Source organism: Mixophyes fleayi, chromosome 8, assembly GCF_038048845.1.
Source record: "Mixophyes fleayi isolate aMixFle1 chromosome 8, aMixFle1.hap1, whole genome shotgun sequence".
In the NCBI taxonomy this organism is placed as follows: domain Eukaryota; kingdom Metazoa; phylum Chordata; class Amphibia; order Anura; family Limnodynastidae; genus Mixophyes; species Mixophyes fleayi.
The window spans coordinates 60,486,636-60,505,416 of record NC_134409.1 but is presented as its reverse complement, the minus strand read 5'-3'; the positions used below and the strand labels follow the sequence as shown (position 1 = coordinate 60,505,416).

Sequence of the window (18,781 nt, the reverse complement as noted above, 5' to 3'; positions counted from 1 at the left end):
AGCTAACATTTATTTAGTACATTCTACAAAATGACAGCTAGAATCTGATTGGTTGCTATATGCAATATCTCCACTTTTTCAAACATGCCATTTAGTAAATATATCCAATAGTATACATATATTTTTGGGGTGTACTACTACTACTACTACTACTACTACTACTACTACTACTACTACTATTTATTGAGAATTATAAAGAAACATACAATTCAAAGAAATGTTTGCTATACTTAGTTTAGCTATGTATTTTTTATTTTTGTTTTTTGTTCCTCCTTGACAAAAGAAGCAAATTTGGTTCTTTATTTAGGACCAACCACCTTTGGGGCTGTGCCTACATACTTCACTAATAACTGATAACAGAAAAACCTACTTTACTCAGGAAGAAGGCTTATAAAGCATATGGTATTTTAAACCTGAACCATTTTTCTTAACTTTGAAATGTTAATGTGGTAGCCCTTCATTTATAAAACATTTACATTGCTGACATTTCATAATATATTTTCACTGTTCTTTGAATTTGATCTATAATGCTTTCTTTTCATTTATATTACCTGGTATAATAGTGTATCTAACATGCTGATGCTGAATACCCTTCCGGCAGCAAAAGGAAGGCGAAACATGAATGCTAGGTTAGATCCCCGTTCTCGCTCTTTCTAAAAAAAAAAAAGGGAAAACAGGGAGAAATAATTTGACATATGGAAATGTACAGAAAACTCATGGAAGTTTTGCATCGATACTCTACGTTGTGTCATTGTGAAAGGACTGAGGCATACCCATCTGAGAAGCAGTCAAGTGGAGCTTATATATTTTACAACAATATCCATCAGAGCACTCAAAATAAGATCTTAAAAGCAAAACAGTTGTACAATTTCTGTTTTGTTAATTTCAGGTCCATATAATTTTCATCCAAAAATGGTTTGACTTGTGATTATCGTCTATGCTTGATTATAGATTATTGGGTTTTTGGCTTTAAAAAAAGAAATAAAAAAAAAGAAACGTCACATCAGAAGAAATGCCTGAAAAACTGTGTTGGCTCTCAAAGTTCCAATAAAGCCATTTGTTACCCACCCACGGTAGGTCTATGTCATGATGCAAAATACAACCCAAAACAAAAAATCCCTAGCGCTGGATAGACCAAATGAGATTATTCAATTGTTAAGATACCAGCAAGAGAGGTGGCCAAAGTTCCTGCAGCTGTGAAGGACCTGAGTGTCCTATTGGAAAAGGAATAAAATATATATATTTTCACAACGCTGGAAACTGAGCCATCACCCTCGCAATTAAATCTAAAGAGTCCGTGGCATAGTGCAAAAATATGTCATTCATTTAGTAAAATAAAAACACATAAAAACAAAAGAAAAGAAAATGTGACAATAACATATAGAATACCTAAGTGATTTCTTCAGAGGGCCGATAAAGAACTGAGACTGATCGGTCCTCTGAAGAAATCACTTACTGTGATGAAACGCGTCAGGTCAAAGTACTCTGGGCTGTTCTTATTCCTCTTTTACGTGTTTGCTACCCTAGTAGCTGATCCACATCAGCATACTACACGCTCTTGATATTATTAGTCTCCAGCGACACCGAGTTTAACGAGTAGGAGGAGCACAAAGAGTCAGCGGGTAAACAGAGAAAGTCATCGGAGATACTTTGAGCAGGACGTTCTCTGTATAAACCAGAGATTCAGTATGATTACTTATATATGCATCTGAGATTCACTTGCTAAAAGACTGGATGTGGTTAGGTGTCGATGTTGTACTTGTACTCTTCATGCTAACTCCCTAATAGGCCACGCTGACATGGTTATCAACTACTGATTTTATTGAGAATAAGCTGTTTGTCAAGAGTGTGAGTGGATCCTGTTACACCTATATCGATTTTGAGTCAAATCAAAGACTTTATTTTTGTGGAGACATCCTCGATTTTCTATGTGCACAGAGTGCTGTAAATTTATTAACAAGAGAGGATTCAATAAGGATAATTGAGAACAATTAAGGAGACTCTAATTTTATCCATTTTTTCGATCATAACAACCTTGATATCTTTTTACATTGGAATTTACACCTTATGTCTAGGTAAGTGCACTGATCAGGTATTCTATATGTTATTGTCACATTTTATTTTATTTTGTTTTTATTTTAATAAATGAATGACATATTTTTGCACTATTCCATTCTTTATACTTAATTGCGAGGTTGATGGCTCAGTTTTTAGCGGTGTGAAAATATATATATATATTTTGTTCCTATGTCTTGATGCACTGGTCTTTAATGTAATAGGACATAGATCTCAGTTCATTATATTTAGTGGGAAGCACATTTATAATTTTTCATTCCAAAATGACTAAAACCAGACTGTCACTCACAGCCTCCACTTCCAGAAATGTGCAAAAAGCCATTTATTTCACCTCCCAGAAATGCCATCAGTAAGACACAACATAATATCAAAGTAGAATAAACAAAAGTTATCTTCTGTGAAACTGGCAAATCTCCTAAACATAAAAGTTAGTCTGTTGATTAAGGTATAAAAATATCCCTGGTCATTAATATTAAAAATTGTGCCATTTATCCTGTATTTATTCCTCTAATCATACTATTTTTATCATTCTGAAAAACTGCTACATTTTCAGAGACTATGTATTGAACAATGGACTGTCCACAAAATCACTCCACCTTCAATTGGCACCGAAAAGCAGCATGTGAACCAGGTTGATAATATTTGATTGCTACAGTTGTAATTTTTTTAGTTGCCTGGTCCTAAACTGATAGAGCTTGGCAGTATGAAAAAGCTGTTGACATATGAGTATTAGCTTGTTAAGTGTTATTGTGGTACATTTGCCTCTGATTGAATATGTTTGGTAACTGACTTCTATACTATGATGTCTATTTAACAAACTGCAGTAGCCCAAAAATTTAGAGAAAACATCTGTTTTCTCTGGAGAATGGATATCACAGGACTTCACTTAATTTATGAAGAGACTAACACAAGAGAAATCAGATTTTTTCTGCATTAAACTAGTTTTCATTTGTTACCGCAGTGACCATAAAACTCTATGGGGACTGGGTTGTTAGCTATTTATCAAGCAGCGAAAAGCACCACTTTTCACTGCAAACTAGCACCATTTCAGGATGGCTTTTGCTTACCTATTCCTATGGGGTTCAGTGAAGCTGGAAAGTCTTTGATTGGTCACCGTTGGGCGAGATCACTATGTGCACGTATGAATGTTGTGAATGTGCACACATATGTACATTTCACTTTCAACATTTGCCAGCAGCGTTAGGCTGCCGGTTGTTTCATAGAGTCTTTGCTAATTATCCAAAAGCAGCTCCGGCATATTAAACAGCAGTGGTACTGTAATAAGCAGCGATAGATAATGACGGTTACCGCTGCTAAAGAAGAAACATAGATATAATGGATAATACAAAAAAGGCACTTTAATACTGCCTTCTGTACAATAGTGCCCTCCTTCCCACTGGACAAGAGTTGGTCTGGTAAATATTCCATTGTTTTGGTGACCCAGTTGAAAAAAAGGTTATCCTTAAAAATGATCCAATGCAGTAAAGGTAATTTTAAGCATATGCTTAATAGTGGCAATGAGAATTAATTGTGTGCTTTTTAGAAACCCCAGACACAGATGTGTCTAACATGGAAGGATTATTTGATGTGTGATCTTTGACAAATGGATACAGCAAGACACTTGAAAATTCTAACCAGTAACTGCCAATACTTATGGTTTAACTTATCAAGTTGAGCATAAGCCAGGAAAAAGAAGAACTAACCACCCAGTACTTAAAAAAGAAATGTGGCAGACATTTGGTGCAATGAGGTCTTGTATCCTGCAATTTCAAGAGTTGTTTTTTTTAAAGGCATTCACCAGGTTTATGGCAATGGACCAGATGTCCTATAATTCTTACACCTTCCATCCAGAAGGAAGAAACGTTCATGGTGGAATTACAAGCACTTGAACCCTCTTGCTTTTAGAGGTCTTTGTCTTCTTGCTTAATCAAGCTACCAATAGAGAACATAAACTCATGGCCAAAGATGATGCAATTAATATGAGCCATTGCAGTAGGGGAAGTCTAGCAGCTGCAGCTCACAGCAGTGAGCAATCCCTGCTCACAGTCTAAAGCTGGGTACACACTAAAGAAAATTCGACCAACTTTTTATGCCGAGCGATTTTACATGCGATTCATGGTCCGATCGCTCTGTCCATACACACTAGCCTTGTTTAGGACGATAAAGGTAAGAGCGAATGTCCCTTTAGCGATTTTTTACAGCCATGTTGTCGTGAGCAATGACTGTAATTTCGTACTCACTGTTGTGGATCGGTCGGAAGTTTATACACACTACACAGCGGAAACGAGATTGGAACGAAAATATTAAACGGTACAACCAACCAAATGAGGCGATAATCGTCCATTTGGGCAGACATTCAACCATCGTGTAACTGCACACACTGACCCGACTTTTGAACGAGCGGTCGTATGTCGGCTGATTGAGCCGATTATTGGACGAAAACAGTGTAGTGTGTACCCAGCTTAAGGCTGTACCTGAATCACCCAAATAAGCACTGAAAATAACAGTTTATAAAAAACACACTCGGGGGCCTGATTCATCATCGGACATAAGTCCCTGTGCTGTATCTTACGTAAAATAGCTCTGTGCAGAATCAGACATTATACCTATCAAAGCAATTGCATGCAATTCATGTCAGCACACAAATGACACTTACCACTGCCTAAGACCATGCACCATTAGATAGCACAGAACATGTTTATGCAAGGAAGAGAGACTATAAAAACATATTGTATATACAGTACCCATTAAAAACATCCTGAATTATGTATTTACTGTTAAAAAAAAAAGATCAATGATTATAGTATTGAGTTGTTCATTTTTTTCATCCATTGCGATGGGCATTTATTTTGCACATATGCATGTGCATATACTGCACTCTGATCTGTCTGTCTACATACGGCAAGCAATTTAGACAGAGTGTAATAACCAGATTTAAACAGAAACATATATTGAGATCCGCTTGTGTTTGAATAAGGTCCAAACTACGCTCAAGTTCCTTGCGGCCCCGAAAACTACAAATACTAATAAGCTGACATAGTAAAGTCATTGGACAATACAGCACATATAAAGGAAACAATGGATAATTTCTATAAATGTTGAATAGGAGGACTAAAACTTTCAGACTGATTTTTTCTATGCCACAATTTTCTTAACTGTCCCCCAGAAAGTCTGGTACATGGATTATATGCAAATGCTCATATATGGACTTTTAAAAATTTTGTACTTATAAGGGAAAACTGCAGATTCAAAAACAGAAGGTAACTGTATACAATTAGGTCTTTAACAGCATTTGATGTAAATATATCCTGTTTTTTATCACATAATACCACAAGTCAAAAAACATAAGTGTTAGTAATGTGTATTGCATAAATTTTAAGCTGTAAAAGCCACAAATTAATATAAATTCAAAGTGATTCATCTGCTGCTTATTTTCACCAAAAGTGCCTTTTATCCCAAGCAACAGATGGGAAAATAAATGTTAAGCTCTCCAGTCCATTAACCGACCAGCTATTTCATTACATATTTGGATAAATAATTAATTGGACAAATTTAGATCGCCTTCAAACCTGTTTAATTGCTTGTAAATCAAATATGTTGTTGAGTATAATGGAAAAAAATTGTATATGGGCTCTCATTAATATTTGATGAGCTCATTCACACACAACTGCTTCATAAATAGGTTATTTTCGAGCTGAGTTCATTTGCAAGACCAACAATTGCTTATTGATGCTGTATTTCAAGGGAACAAGGGAACACATATAATTATTTAAAGGGTTAAATATACTGGCTTCACTTTAATTTTTAATTAGTTTAGAATGTACTGTTTGTATCTCAATGTCTGCTAATCTATACCCAAAGGTGTCAACAATGTTATTGAAATCTCTGGATTATATAAATTCTTTAGAAAAGGAACCTCCATACCAGTTATTTTATTCTCTTTGAGTATATTTTCTTATATGTAACCTCGCAGAATAGAAACACGTCATATAAATAATGTAAACGTGTATAAAAATGTGTGTAAGCTTAATGTTTTTCAAACCACCTTTTTGCAATAGATGTTGCAGAAGTTGTAGAACAATTTTAAAATTGTTTTCAGGGTGGCAAAAGACCACTTAAAAGTCACAGTCACATTAATTCATCTACCTTCTCCAGTTTAGAAAGAGCTAAAGAATAACAATCCTTGGCTCTGAACTGCATGAATCTCATATTTGCTGGATGTGTTAGCTCTGTAATGATGCTGAGACTGGAAAATAACCTAAAAAAGGAAAATACAGAAGATTACTCTGAATATATATAATTAATATATAATTCCAAACAACAGAATATTTCACACCAGTCTTAAATAATTTAACAACTAAGCGGGGACAAGCCATGGATTTTCATAAGGGGTATTACACCTTTGACTTTCACTAACAGTTTTGTATATACGTATACACTAAATTTACACATAGTGTACAGCAATCATAATATATTATACACTAGAGATGAGCAGTTCAAATTGGTTGAAATCCAACAGGATCTGACATTGTGGCAAATTCAAATGTCAAAACAAGGCAAAACGTCATTTCCAGGAAATTTATTTTGCAAAATGTGCAATATATATATGGTCCTCGCTCGTTATCTCAAGTGCCGATTTAGAATAGAAAGAGTGTAGGAAGGAGGTGGGCTGCAGTACTCTGCTCTGAAAATAGTGTTCATGGTTAAAGAGGGACATAGAAAAGCAATAGAATTGTGTCATTATTGTAAACCAGTTCTGTAGAGATTAGTCAGCTAGAATTGTTTGCTTATCAATAATTTCTTTTAGAGAGTTTACATGAACTAGTGGCTACTGGTTGTTGTTAATGCATATATAAGAGCAGGGCCGGTGCTAGGGTCCATGGCGCCCTAGGCATTTTTACAAAATTGGCGCCCCCCCCCGCAAAAATTGGCACTGCCCCCCCCCGCAAAAATCAGCGCCCTCCTCCCTCCTCACCCCGTCTTTCCTTATCTTGACTCACCACCGCCGCCTCTCTGCTCCGTCTCCTCCCCTCCACTCACTGACTAGTGAGTGGAGGGGAGAAGACGGAGCAGAGAGGCGGCAGTGGTGAGCAATAGCCTTTTCCCCCCTCCCCGTGCATCTGAATGCTGTGCGGCGGCCGTGACAGGTATGGTCAGCGGTCGCCGCACAGTTTTAAAGTCATTTACCATTCTGTGGCGCCCTCCAGAGCCTGGAGCCCTAGGCAAGTGCCTAACCTTACCTAATGGGAGCGCCGGGACTGTATAAGAGTACTAGCAAATAGACTGAGTTAGATATTATTCAGCGCTAAGTAGTATATATTCAGTGGAGGAAAACAGTGTACTTTTGATGTATGACTATTAGCAGCAGAATCCCAAATCAACTGATTTTTTTTCTTTTAAAATGTAAAGTTTTTCTAGTGAAAGTAATCTTGTGTGGGACAGCGACATCTGAAATTATTTTGAAAATAAAACTGGGTGTTTGCATGTGAAATTCAGCAGCAGCTGCACACCCCCCAAAAAGCTATATATTCAAATCTTTTCTATTTTACAAAACGTGTCAATTTTGAAGGGTCATTTAGTGAAATATATATGTAAATAAGAGTGTTTGCGTGTGAGGGTCAACTCAGCTGCACACCCCATAAAACACTAGTAGATATTTAGACAAGTAGATCCCCAATTGCAAAGACCTACCTAATTTGCTGTCACTATATAAATAAAGGATGATGCTGATAGGTAAAGTTGAACAACACATATAACAGCGCTGACCACTGCAACACACAACACCCACTACTTGATCCGTGAAGTGATAATATAAAACACAATTTATTTATAAAAACATATCATGACATGAAGCAAACACTGGCCAGTGAAATGATGATATGGATATGTATAGATATCACATGAACACGCTGCAGCGTGAGTAATACTGGACATTCAATGGAAATTATATAAATGCTGGGTCAATAAACCATTTTCAAATGTCCCAAGACATACAAAACTCACTGTCCGATGATCCAAATCCAGAGTGGATAAATGAAGCGGTGTGGCCACACAAATAATTACGGGTATTAATGTCCCTCACTGGTAAAGCTGGTGTCCACTCCAGTAATACAACAGACAAATTCCTGACACTAAGCAAATGATAGCTGTCAATCCACAATCATAAGTCTCTTGAAAACAACTCACCGCAAGTGCGGTCAGCACGATACAGACCTGGTCCGATGAAATGTCCCGTATCTTAGTCTGAAAGTGCATAAACTGTGAGTGGGTAAAGGAGCTCCGTGGAACCTGATGTAGAGGCAGTCACACTATTCCTCGGCTCTGAAAATGTAAACTGAATCGGACCAGGGGACTTGTATATATTTAAAGGGAGGGATGCCTGAAGAATCATTCCCCTGGGGGCAGCTTCGTCCAACCCCAGGGTAAAGGGTACAGACTAAGACTTTCAGTGGAGGTGGTCACCCAGGACCTATATATATAAATATGGGATGACGTGTAAGAAATATGTAAAAATAGACAGTTTAGATAGGCCAATAGTTGGCCCTCCTACACAGTGTGTACAACTGACATTGTTCACAGATTTGGTTGCCCAAAGCATTTTTCTTGACAAGACAATAAAATTAAAAGTCCACATCCTGAGAAATTAAGAGGACAGAATTTAGCAGTGGCAAAGAATACATGTATAGATGAAAATATGATGACTGATGATATACGCTATGTGATGGAGTTAGTAAACCATATAGACTGGGTATTTTTTTTTTCAATTAAATTGTAGAAAGCAAATTGATGCAGATTTGGTTGCCCAAAGCATGTCTTGACAATGCAATTGAAAGTCGACATTCTGAGAAATTAAGAAGACAGATTTTGGCCCTGGCAAAGAATACATGTAGCGAAGGAGAAATGATGGCTAACAATTTACGCTAAGTGATAGTGTTAGAAAACCGTAAAGACTTGATAATTATTTTTGAAATTGAATGGGAAAAAGTAAATGCAATGATGGCAAAATACAAAATCCTTCATTAAGACAGATCGCTGCAGACCTGGGGAGAGCTGGCAAATTTTATCCCGGCGGCAATACTCGACTCAGCAGCCTATTAGGAAAATTAAAAAGGAACAAATATTCAGGTGGCCCAGTGATCCAGCCCAAGGTAGTCCATTATGGGAATTGCCCAGGGGGCAGATGCTCTCCTGCACCTCAGTCCAGACTGCCCCTGCGGCACACTTTGGCCAAAATTGGTGACAATTGGGAGTTGTGAAGGGGTCATTAGAAAATAGACTGGAAATGACTGGAAAAGAATGTTAATGCTATAAATAGTAATATAGGAGCAAAAACAAGTCAAAATAATTTTTTTTTTACCTATTTTTCACAAATTTTAATTATATATATAGCCAAAACCAGAACCTTTCGAAAGTTTTTGCCAAAATGTGTTACAAAACCAAAACATGAAAGTGTTTTAGAACCAAAACCACATTGAAAATCAAAACAGCGCACATCTCTACTATGTACACTCTGCTATGTAGTCTTTTAATTACCTTGTCCTGCACAGAAGAGCTAGTGCTTTCGCAGTGCTCTTCTAAATATTTGCAAAAATATATCTCGTAGGAAATTCCAGGTATCGTAATCTTTATAATTTATTGTTATGTACATATCATTTTGCTTATTATACAATTGAATGGGTGATAATATTTCCTTAGTTTTCTATTAAAATAAATATGAGAGGGTTGAGATCTAAACTACTATAGATTATAATTTGTGAGTATATTGGTATATTAGTATATTCAGGATACTGAAGGGGTGGTCACACATCTTTGAGGAAGAAACGCTATATTGCCCTACAACATTAGAAAAATTACTGTCTGTCCACGGTCATATTGGTGGTGTTTTGTCCTCCCACCAAAGTGAAGGGCACTATGACCTATGGATGATAGAACCTTTGTGTTGTAGGATTTTACTTTTTTAAATTTGGTTAATCAGGATTAAGCTCCCTCTGGATCTTATCTTTGAACCAAATAGGTGGGTTTTATTTATGCCCACTATAATGGTCCCCAAAGCTCTTCTATGTGCTCCCAAGAGAAATCCCTCACTATTAAGGATGAAAAACAAGGGCCTCATAAATCCTTTTATGTGCCAATTTGAATGTCAAGGAAAACTCTTGCTTCCTGTCTGATCTAATATTGTCTGACATTTACATTGGTACATAAGGCAGTGGGCACTGTACCAGTATGGACAAAACTTCCTTGCCTTACTATTGTCTCAGCATTCTCCTCATGGCAGAACTCATGGCATTACAAGATACTGAAGTGAAGTAAATGATCCCAAAGACACAGATAAGGAGATGACATCTACTAGTCTCCATATTTATATATGTAAATGTACATATGTAGCAAATATAGTTTCAAATACATTAATAAATCTATAACATATTGCATATACTGAAATATATTAATGCATTGATATTAATACAAATTCATTTCAATCTACAGCTGTTTAACATTATAACTTGTAATAGCTCTCTGTGGTCAAGTAATATATCCCATCTTGCTTAATTAAATTGCAGCTATTCATATAAAATTTCACTCTCAAATGCATTCAAATTCATACAAAGTATTTTTTAGCATTTAAAGGTGCTTTGCAATTATGTTCATTCTCACAGAATTTTCAGTTCAGTGCCTTTTCTTTCTTCAAACCTTTCACACTCTTACATAAAAAGATGTAAAGAAGCTCACACACACAAGTCAAATCATTGCTTTTCTTGGAAGAAAAGGGACTAAGGGCTAGATTTACTAAGCTGCGGGTATGAAAAAGTGGGGATCTTACCTATAGCAACCAATCAGATTCTAGCTTTCATTTATTTAGTACCTTCTACAAAATGACAGCTATAATCTGATTGGTTGCTATAGGCAACATCTCCACTTTTTCAAAACCGAAGTTTAGTAAATCTAGCCCTTAGAGTGCCAGCAGTGATGTAAGCTGGGAAGGTTTGTTTTAAAATAAGGAGAAACATATTCTGTAAAGGAAGGACAAATATAGAGTGTCAATTGGCATTTGAGACCCTGGGCGTAAATCTAGCCCTAAGTGTACTTGATGTTCTTACAACTTTTATGACCTCTGTTTCAGTGATGCTGATAGTTGTTTGATTTTTACTGTCCAGTGAAGATTATGTCACAATATCCACATTGTAAAATTAATTGGTTAGTTGGATAGAAAGTAATAGTCTCTGTTGTGAAATAATTGAGGAACAGTGTGCTAAATAAGGTTAGTCCCCTAATTGTAACAGCAAAATAGTGAAACATTTTCCATGTTAGGATACAATTTGCCAAATATTAGATTAACATAAACATCATTCTTTTGTCAAAGGCAAACATCAGAATTTGTCAGTTAAAGAAGAGTAAAGAAGAAGTATGAGAAGTAGAGATGTCCACTGATCCGCGTGATTTGGTTTTGGTTTTGGGTTTCGATCTGTATTAACTTTGTGTTTTGGTTTTTGCAAAACCGCCCTCGCATATTTTGATTTGGTTTTGGATCTGCATTTTTTAGAAAAGATGCTACAATATGCTAAAATCACATAATTTTGCTCTTTTTTTGTTCCTATATTATTAACCTCAATAACACTAATTTCCAATCATTTCCAGCCAATTTTGACCACCTCACAGGTCACAATATTATTTTCATACACTTTCGGACAAAGATTGCAGTGAGCTGGCTGGATGCTAAGCGGCAGAGCAACGAAACAAACACACGGCAGTTCATAGAACATCTAGGAAACATTGACACACAGCAGTGGCAGAAAAGAAAAGTGGTGCACCCTTCTGTAAGAAATAGAAAAGGACATGTACAGTTTAGCAAACCAAGCACTTCAGCAACAGGGAGTGCCACTTTGTGGCTGAAGTGCTTGGACCCCCACAAAACAAGCTATCAAGAGCTTAGCTCAGTGGTTCCCAAACTTTTGCAGTTCACAGCACCCCTAGAGTCTCCATAATTTCTTCAAGGCACCCCTCCAAAATAATTACAGAGCAGTCCTGTTTTATAAGTAGTTGGGTCAAAAAAACATAATAAGTATTTAGGTCAGGACAGAAATACTTATTTAGTTGTATGCAAAAATAATACACATAAATCCAAGGGAAAAGAATATTTTCATATATTTTTTTCAATTATATTTCTGTCAAAGAATAATTTATTATTTATAACTCACACTGTGCCCTCCTTCATCTCCACACACTCTGTGCCCTCCTTCATCTCCACACACTCTGTGCCCTCCTTCATCTCCACACAGTCTGTGCCCTCCTTCGTCTTCACACACTCTGTGCCCTCCTTCATATCCACACACTCTGTGCCCTCCTTCATATCCACACACTCTGTGCCCCTGCATCCACACACTCTGTGCCCCTTCATCCACACACTCTGTGCCCCTGCATCCACACACTCTGCAGCCCCTGTATCCACATACTCTGCCACACCTGCGGCCACACACTCTGCCACCCCTGCATCCACACACTCTGTACCCCTGCATCCACACTCTGTGCTCCTGCATCCAAACACTCTGCCGCCCCTGCATCCACTCACTCTGCCCCCTCTGCATCCACACACTCTTCTGCCCCTACATCCACACTCTCTGCCGCCCTTGCATCCACACACTCTGCCGACCCCTGCATCCACTCCCTCTATAGCCCCTGCATCCATACACTCTGTGACTCTGCATCCACTCACTCTGCCACCTCTGCATCCACACACTTTGCCCCCTCTGCATCCACACACTTTTCCTCCTCTGCATCCACATACTCTGCCCCCTCTGCATCCACACACTCTGCCACCCCTTCATCCACACACTCTCTGCCCCCCTGCATCCACACTCTCTGCCCCCCTGCATCCACATACTCTGCCGACCCCTGCATCCACACACTCTGTCGCCCCTGCATCCACTCACTCTATGCCCCTGCATCCACACACTTTGCCCCCTCTGCATCCACACACTCTGCCACCTCTGCATCCACACACTCTCACCCTCTGCATCCACACACTCTGGCGCCCCTTCTTCCACACACTCTGTGCCCCTGCATCCACTCAATATGTGCCCCTGCATTCACACACTCTGCTTCCTCTGCATCCCTTCACTCTGCCCCCTCTGCATACCCTCACTCTGCCCCCTCTGCATTCCCTCACTCTGCCCCCTGTGCATCCCGGGGGCCAGGAAGAAAAAAAAAACCCTTACCAATCTGGCAGCGCCCGGGACCCAGCATCCTCCACTCTGCTGGGTCCCGGGTGCCGCCGGATTGGTAAGTTGTTTTTTTTTGGTCTTTGTTTTCTCTTACTGGCCGCGGCACCACTGTGACAGCACCCCTGGATCCGCGGCACACACTTTGGGGACCGCTGGCTTAGCTGCATTAAGCACAACAGTGCTGTCAATAAACTCTACAGTGGCAAGATGTTGTTGTCATCATCCTCACACAATATTAAATCATCCCTAGTGGATTGCAATATTACAGAAATACTTTGATGTAATTGCCGGTAAAGGACATCCTCGTGGAATTTGTAGTTCATTTAATGTTATCATCTTTTGCACATTTTTAAGAAGTAGCCTCCTACACCGATCCCTGGCAAGGTTCCCGGCTGTGCTGAAAAATCTTTCTGAGTACACACTGGAGGGTGGGACGCTTAAGTATTGCAAAGCGAGTTTGTACATGGGTCTCCAAATTGCATTTTACTTCCTCCCAGTATGTAAAGGAACAGTCTATTTCAATGTTGTCGTTAAAATAATCATTCACCATCCTTTGGATGTTAATAGTAGGATCAGGTGGAGTTGCGGCAGCAGTGTCACAGTTTTTGGTCAATTCTTTTAGACCAGACCAGATGTCAAAATTTTGTGCTGAGTCATCTGCATCATCCCTGGGTCTCTTGGGAAAGCTGCATTTTCTCCTAGCAGCAGTTGCCTGTGAAACTGAAGCAGGAAACACAGTTTTGCCATGTACCAGTTGAGCTGTCAACTTTCTCACCAGGAGCTCCTTGCATCTTTTGAGATCTAGTTCAGTTGAAAGCAAAGAGAAGAGATAGCTCTAAAACCTAAGATCAAGCATAGTCGCCAAAATGTAGTGATCCGATTTCAAGAGTTTGTTAACTCTTGTATCCTGGCAAAGCAAATAAAGTACTTGATCTACAAGTCCGACATACTTAGTGTAATTCTTTTGTTTCATCTCCTCTGTCAGTTTCACAAGCTTTTTAGACTTTCCAGAAGTCTAATTAAGGGAATCACTTGGCTCAAGCTAGCAGTGTCTGAATTCACTTCACAAGGGACCACTTTGAAGGGTTTCAACACCTTTCATAACACGGAGAGTAATCGCCACTGCACTGGACTAAAATACATTATCCCTCCTTTTCCAATGTCATGGCTTGTGGAGTAAGCGTAGATGGCTTTTCCCTTTTCCTTCATCCTCAGAAAAATATACAGGGTGGAATTCCACCTTGTTACCACCTCTTGTTTCAGTTTGTGGCAGGGAAAATTAAATTGTTTGTGTAGCTGCTGCAATCTCCTACATACTTTTGCAGAATTACAGAAATGTTCCACAAATTTACGGGCCAAAGACAGCATTTCCTGCATGTCCCTGTCATTTCTCAAAAATGACTCTGCACCACCAAGCTGATTGTGTGAGCAAAACAGGTAATTTGATGGAATTCACCCAGCTGTAATGCTCTCACAATATTGTTGGCATTATCAGAAATAACATATTCTGAGGAGATTCCAAGTGGGATAAGCTATGTATCAATGACATTCCTTAGTTTTTGTAACAGATTGTCAGCATTATGCCTCTTAGTGATGCCAGTGATAGACAGAGTAACCTGCCTCTGAAAACTCTGACGTAGTTGGGTACATATTGCTGCTGTTCCTGCTTACAAAGGCAAATCACCAACCCAGTGGGCTGTCACAATCATATAATCTTTAGTTTGCCCAGTTCCGATTGTCCACATAACTGTGGTTAAGTGTACAGTGGGTAGAATGGAATTTTTACGAACCTTCTGGTAGAGGTGAGGAATAGCTTTTCTGGTAAAATGGTGTCATGATGGAATTTGGTAACAGAGACACAAGACCTCAATTAACTCTCTAAATCCACCTGCATTAGTAGTGTATATTGGACACAGATCTGATACTAACATAGTAGCCATGACGTCTATGATCCTCTTTGCGACTGGGTGACACCTTTCATACTTGCTTTCTCTTGTAAAGGATTGTTTAACAGCAAATTGTTGTAAATTACTAGTAGTCTTCTTCTTGGTCTGCTTCTGGGATGAAGATCCACCCCCAGCAGCAGCAGCAGCAACATGGTCACTAACACTCAAGAATTCTTCTGAGGAATCCTGGATAGTGGAGGAGTCATCTAGCTTTAGCAACTTGGATGCAGGACTAACTCTGATCGCTAGTGAGGATATTGATGAGGACGGTGTTGTGGGTGTAGATTGCAGGTGCCAGGATCTAGGTGAGATGAGGGAGCTAGTTGATGGTGGACTGCTTGTTGTCATTTTTTTAGCAAGTTTCAGATTTTCAAATAAGCTTCCCATGAACGCTTTTAAAATTGCATAACATGGATGGGGTTCCTAGATGGTTATGGTCCCTGCCTCTACTGACTGTGGCTTTACAAACGCTACAAAAGACTAAACATCTGTTGTCAGGATTTGGGTAAAAATAATTCCACACATAAAAGTTGGATTTTTTGGTATTATGCCAAGGCATGACAATGGTCTTCTTCTTCTTATCACTGGCAAAAAATGCTTCCACTGGTGCAGGACCTGCGCAAACAACATCATCCTCATTAGCTCCCTCATCAGCTACACAAATATCCCCCTGATCCTGTTGCAATTCCAAAGTGGCATCCTCAATTTGTGTATCACCGGCTACACTTGGGCTGGTCATCCACAAATCTGCAGAAATGCTGAAAGGAGGCTTCTTTATGAGTACAGTATCAGAAAGATCAGGCTTACACATAGCACTCGTTGACATACTCTCCTCAGGGATTTGTGTCATTTCTGAATCTGAACATGCAGTTTCTTCTAGTGCCTTACTGTTTTCTTCCACCTCGGCTTTTACACGTAAAAGTATTTGGGCACCACTATTTGAGTCAGAATGACAGCGTCTTGCATTGTTATGACTGACCTTAGAAGAATATGCCTCAACAACAGCTGCAGAACTAGCACTCATACAAAAAGGTGAAGGCCTGATTCTTTCCTTGCCACTGCGTATGTAGAATGGCATGTTGGCAGTTTTATTTTTTTCTGCAGTTAACTTTGCCTTCATTACAGGAATTTTTTTCTTTACTAAGGTAAAAGCTGTTTTTTAAATTTTTGTTTCCCTGACTGAAAACCAAAATGCACTTTAACATAGGCTTTAGCAGATAACGTAGAGGGATTACTATCATCATGACTGGTACCAGCAGCTGCTTGGTGCTGCTGGTCTTCTGTGGACTGATGTGAATCCATGTCGGTGGCACAGAGCAATGTAACTGGAGACTTTAAAGAACACTGTCACTCCTAATATTTCTGTTTCAGCACTAGCAATGAACAATGGCACGTACATTGTAGACTGGCAAGTACACAGCCACCGCTCCTGTTTCTGTGTGAGCTATGGCACAGTACAATGTCACTGGAGACTTTTAAGAACACTGTCATTCCTCCTCTTTCTCTTTCATTAATGGTGCTGCCCAACTGCACTGGAGACTGCCAAGAACCCTACTATCCCTTCTGTGTCTCTCTGTGAAACGGCGCCGGATCTCCGTGGGGGGCGGTTCTTATAGAGTCCAAAACTCACCCGATCTGATGACGCAACAATGACGTTTTGCCTCATTTTTATTTCCGAGGGCTTGCGAAACCAAGCCAGCTCGGATCTCCGATGTTCGGGTGGGCACGTTTTTTTCCGAAAACCAAGCCCAAGCATCTCTAATGAGAAGTGATAGGTGTTGATCAGTAATGCAAGATAAGTGACATCTGGTTATGAGCACAAATATGAGAAGTGACCTTTGATGATGGTTCACCTCTTTATGCCTCATCAATCATTTACATTTTTAAAAAGTTATTCATAGATAAGTGGATGTTGCTACTACAATACAATGCATCAATGTATTGTTTATAATATTTGGCATGGAATGATAAAGTAATGTATAAATATCATCAGAGAGCGGTGCAGTGGAAAATTATTTCATTTAATAAGATTAGTATTTGGTCATATAATGTAAAATAGATGAATGGAACATGGTGTAGAGAAGTAACTTTACTACATTAAATGTAACTAATATTTATAATTTTGTAAACAAAATTAAATCATTAATATTTTTTCCTAAAGTGATTTTTTTTTACTAAACTAATCTATGAATGAATGCTTAAAGGAAATTACAACTTTTTAATTTTTCCCTTACACCTTAATGTTTAATCAATCTAAGTGAAGAACATACATTGATCTTGATTAAACAGGCCCATATCCCATTAGGTCTCTGTAATTGTTCTCTGGCTAAAATGGAAAATGATTGCTTCAGGCAGTCAGTCTTATACCATGTTTAGCCCTTCATTCTTTCACTTCATTTACCGGACACAGGTTTCAAACTAGCAGAGTGCAATGCTATCTGCATTGCTATTTGGAATGCAAGTGAAGTTGGTTAAATGACTTGAATGAGGTTAAAGGCATACTTACCAACTTTCTGTTGGTGAAATCCGGGAGCCTGCAGAGGAGGTGGGCGTGGCGGGGGGGGGGGGGGGGGGGGGGCTCCAAGTGACGTCATTTTGGACCTGCCCCCATGACGTGATGACGCAAAATGCGTCATTTGACAGCGGGGGGCGGGGCCAAACGCCGCGATTCACCGGGAATCGCGGCGTTTGGGACTTAATTCTGCCCACTTCACTAGGAAGTGGGCAGAATTATCCAGATGCGGGGGATTGCCACACTCGCCCGGGAGCCCGGGAGACTCTCGCAAAATGCGGGAGTCTCCCGGATATTTCGGGAGAGTTGGCAAGTCTGGTTAAAGGATACAACCCCTATAGCAGTTGGTTTCAGACGTGGTAGCTATTTGAAACATCTGATGGAATACATACTTGTTAAACTTAGAATGCAAAGTATGTGCTTCTAAGTTATTTAAAACAAAAAGTCAAATGTCATATAATGTTTAAATGTTGACTCTGGAGTGATGAAGTTCCAGATGTAACATTCCACAACAACAAAGTGGGCATTGATTAAGATAAAATAGACACTAGAACTGTCACAGAGAATTATGCATCAGTTTGATGTTCCTACAGGCTGTAACACTGCTTACCCATTCTTTAATCACACGTAAGTTGCTCTAATGCTCACCTATGTCTCAGGGGAATCTTAATCTGGCATTTACAAGTAAAGCGATAGATGGTATGTGCAAATACAGACAAAAATAAAATAAATTATATAAAGTACAAATGTATCACAATAAATCTAAACTATCTGTATTTAGACTATGCCACTTGCAACAAAAAAGAGTTTAATTTCTGTCAGAGCTCAATTAAATAATAGGTTCATTTTATACCTACATCTGACACATAATGTTTTATTTTTACTTGACAGATGTCCATGTGTAGCAGCTTACCAAATGGCTAAATAGTAGCCTGGTGTCTCACTCGCTAAATACCACTTTTCCAGCCAGAAATCATAAGCACTCTCAAGTTGCATAGTGACACACTACATTAAATAGGAAACATTATTTA

At 38.9% G+C, this 18,781-nt stretch overlaps 1 protein-coding gene across 4 annotated transcripts in view; it reads right to left on the bottom strand.

Annotated features, from left to right (window-relative positions):
• The window catches only part of KCNT2 (potassium sodium-activated channel subfamily T member 2), a 614,388-nt gene that overhangs the window by 48,621 nt on the left and 546,986 nt on the right, over positions 1 to 18,781 (bottom strand). For all 4 annotated transcript variants that reach the window (XM_075182645.1, XM_075182644.1, XM_075182642.1 and 1 more), the window contains 2 exons: positions 6,223 to 6,334; positions 552 to 653 (listed from right to left, as the gene is read on the bottom strand). In XM_075182645.1, coding sequence (XP_075038746.1) covers positions 552 to 653; positions 6,223 to 6,334 — 214 coding nt within the window. The remainder of the gene's footprint in view (positions 1 to 551; positions 654 to 6,222; positions 6,335 to 18,781) is intronic.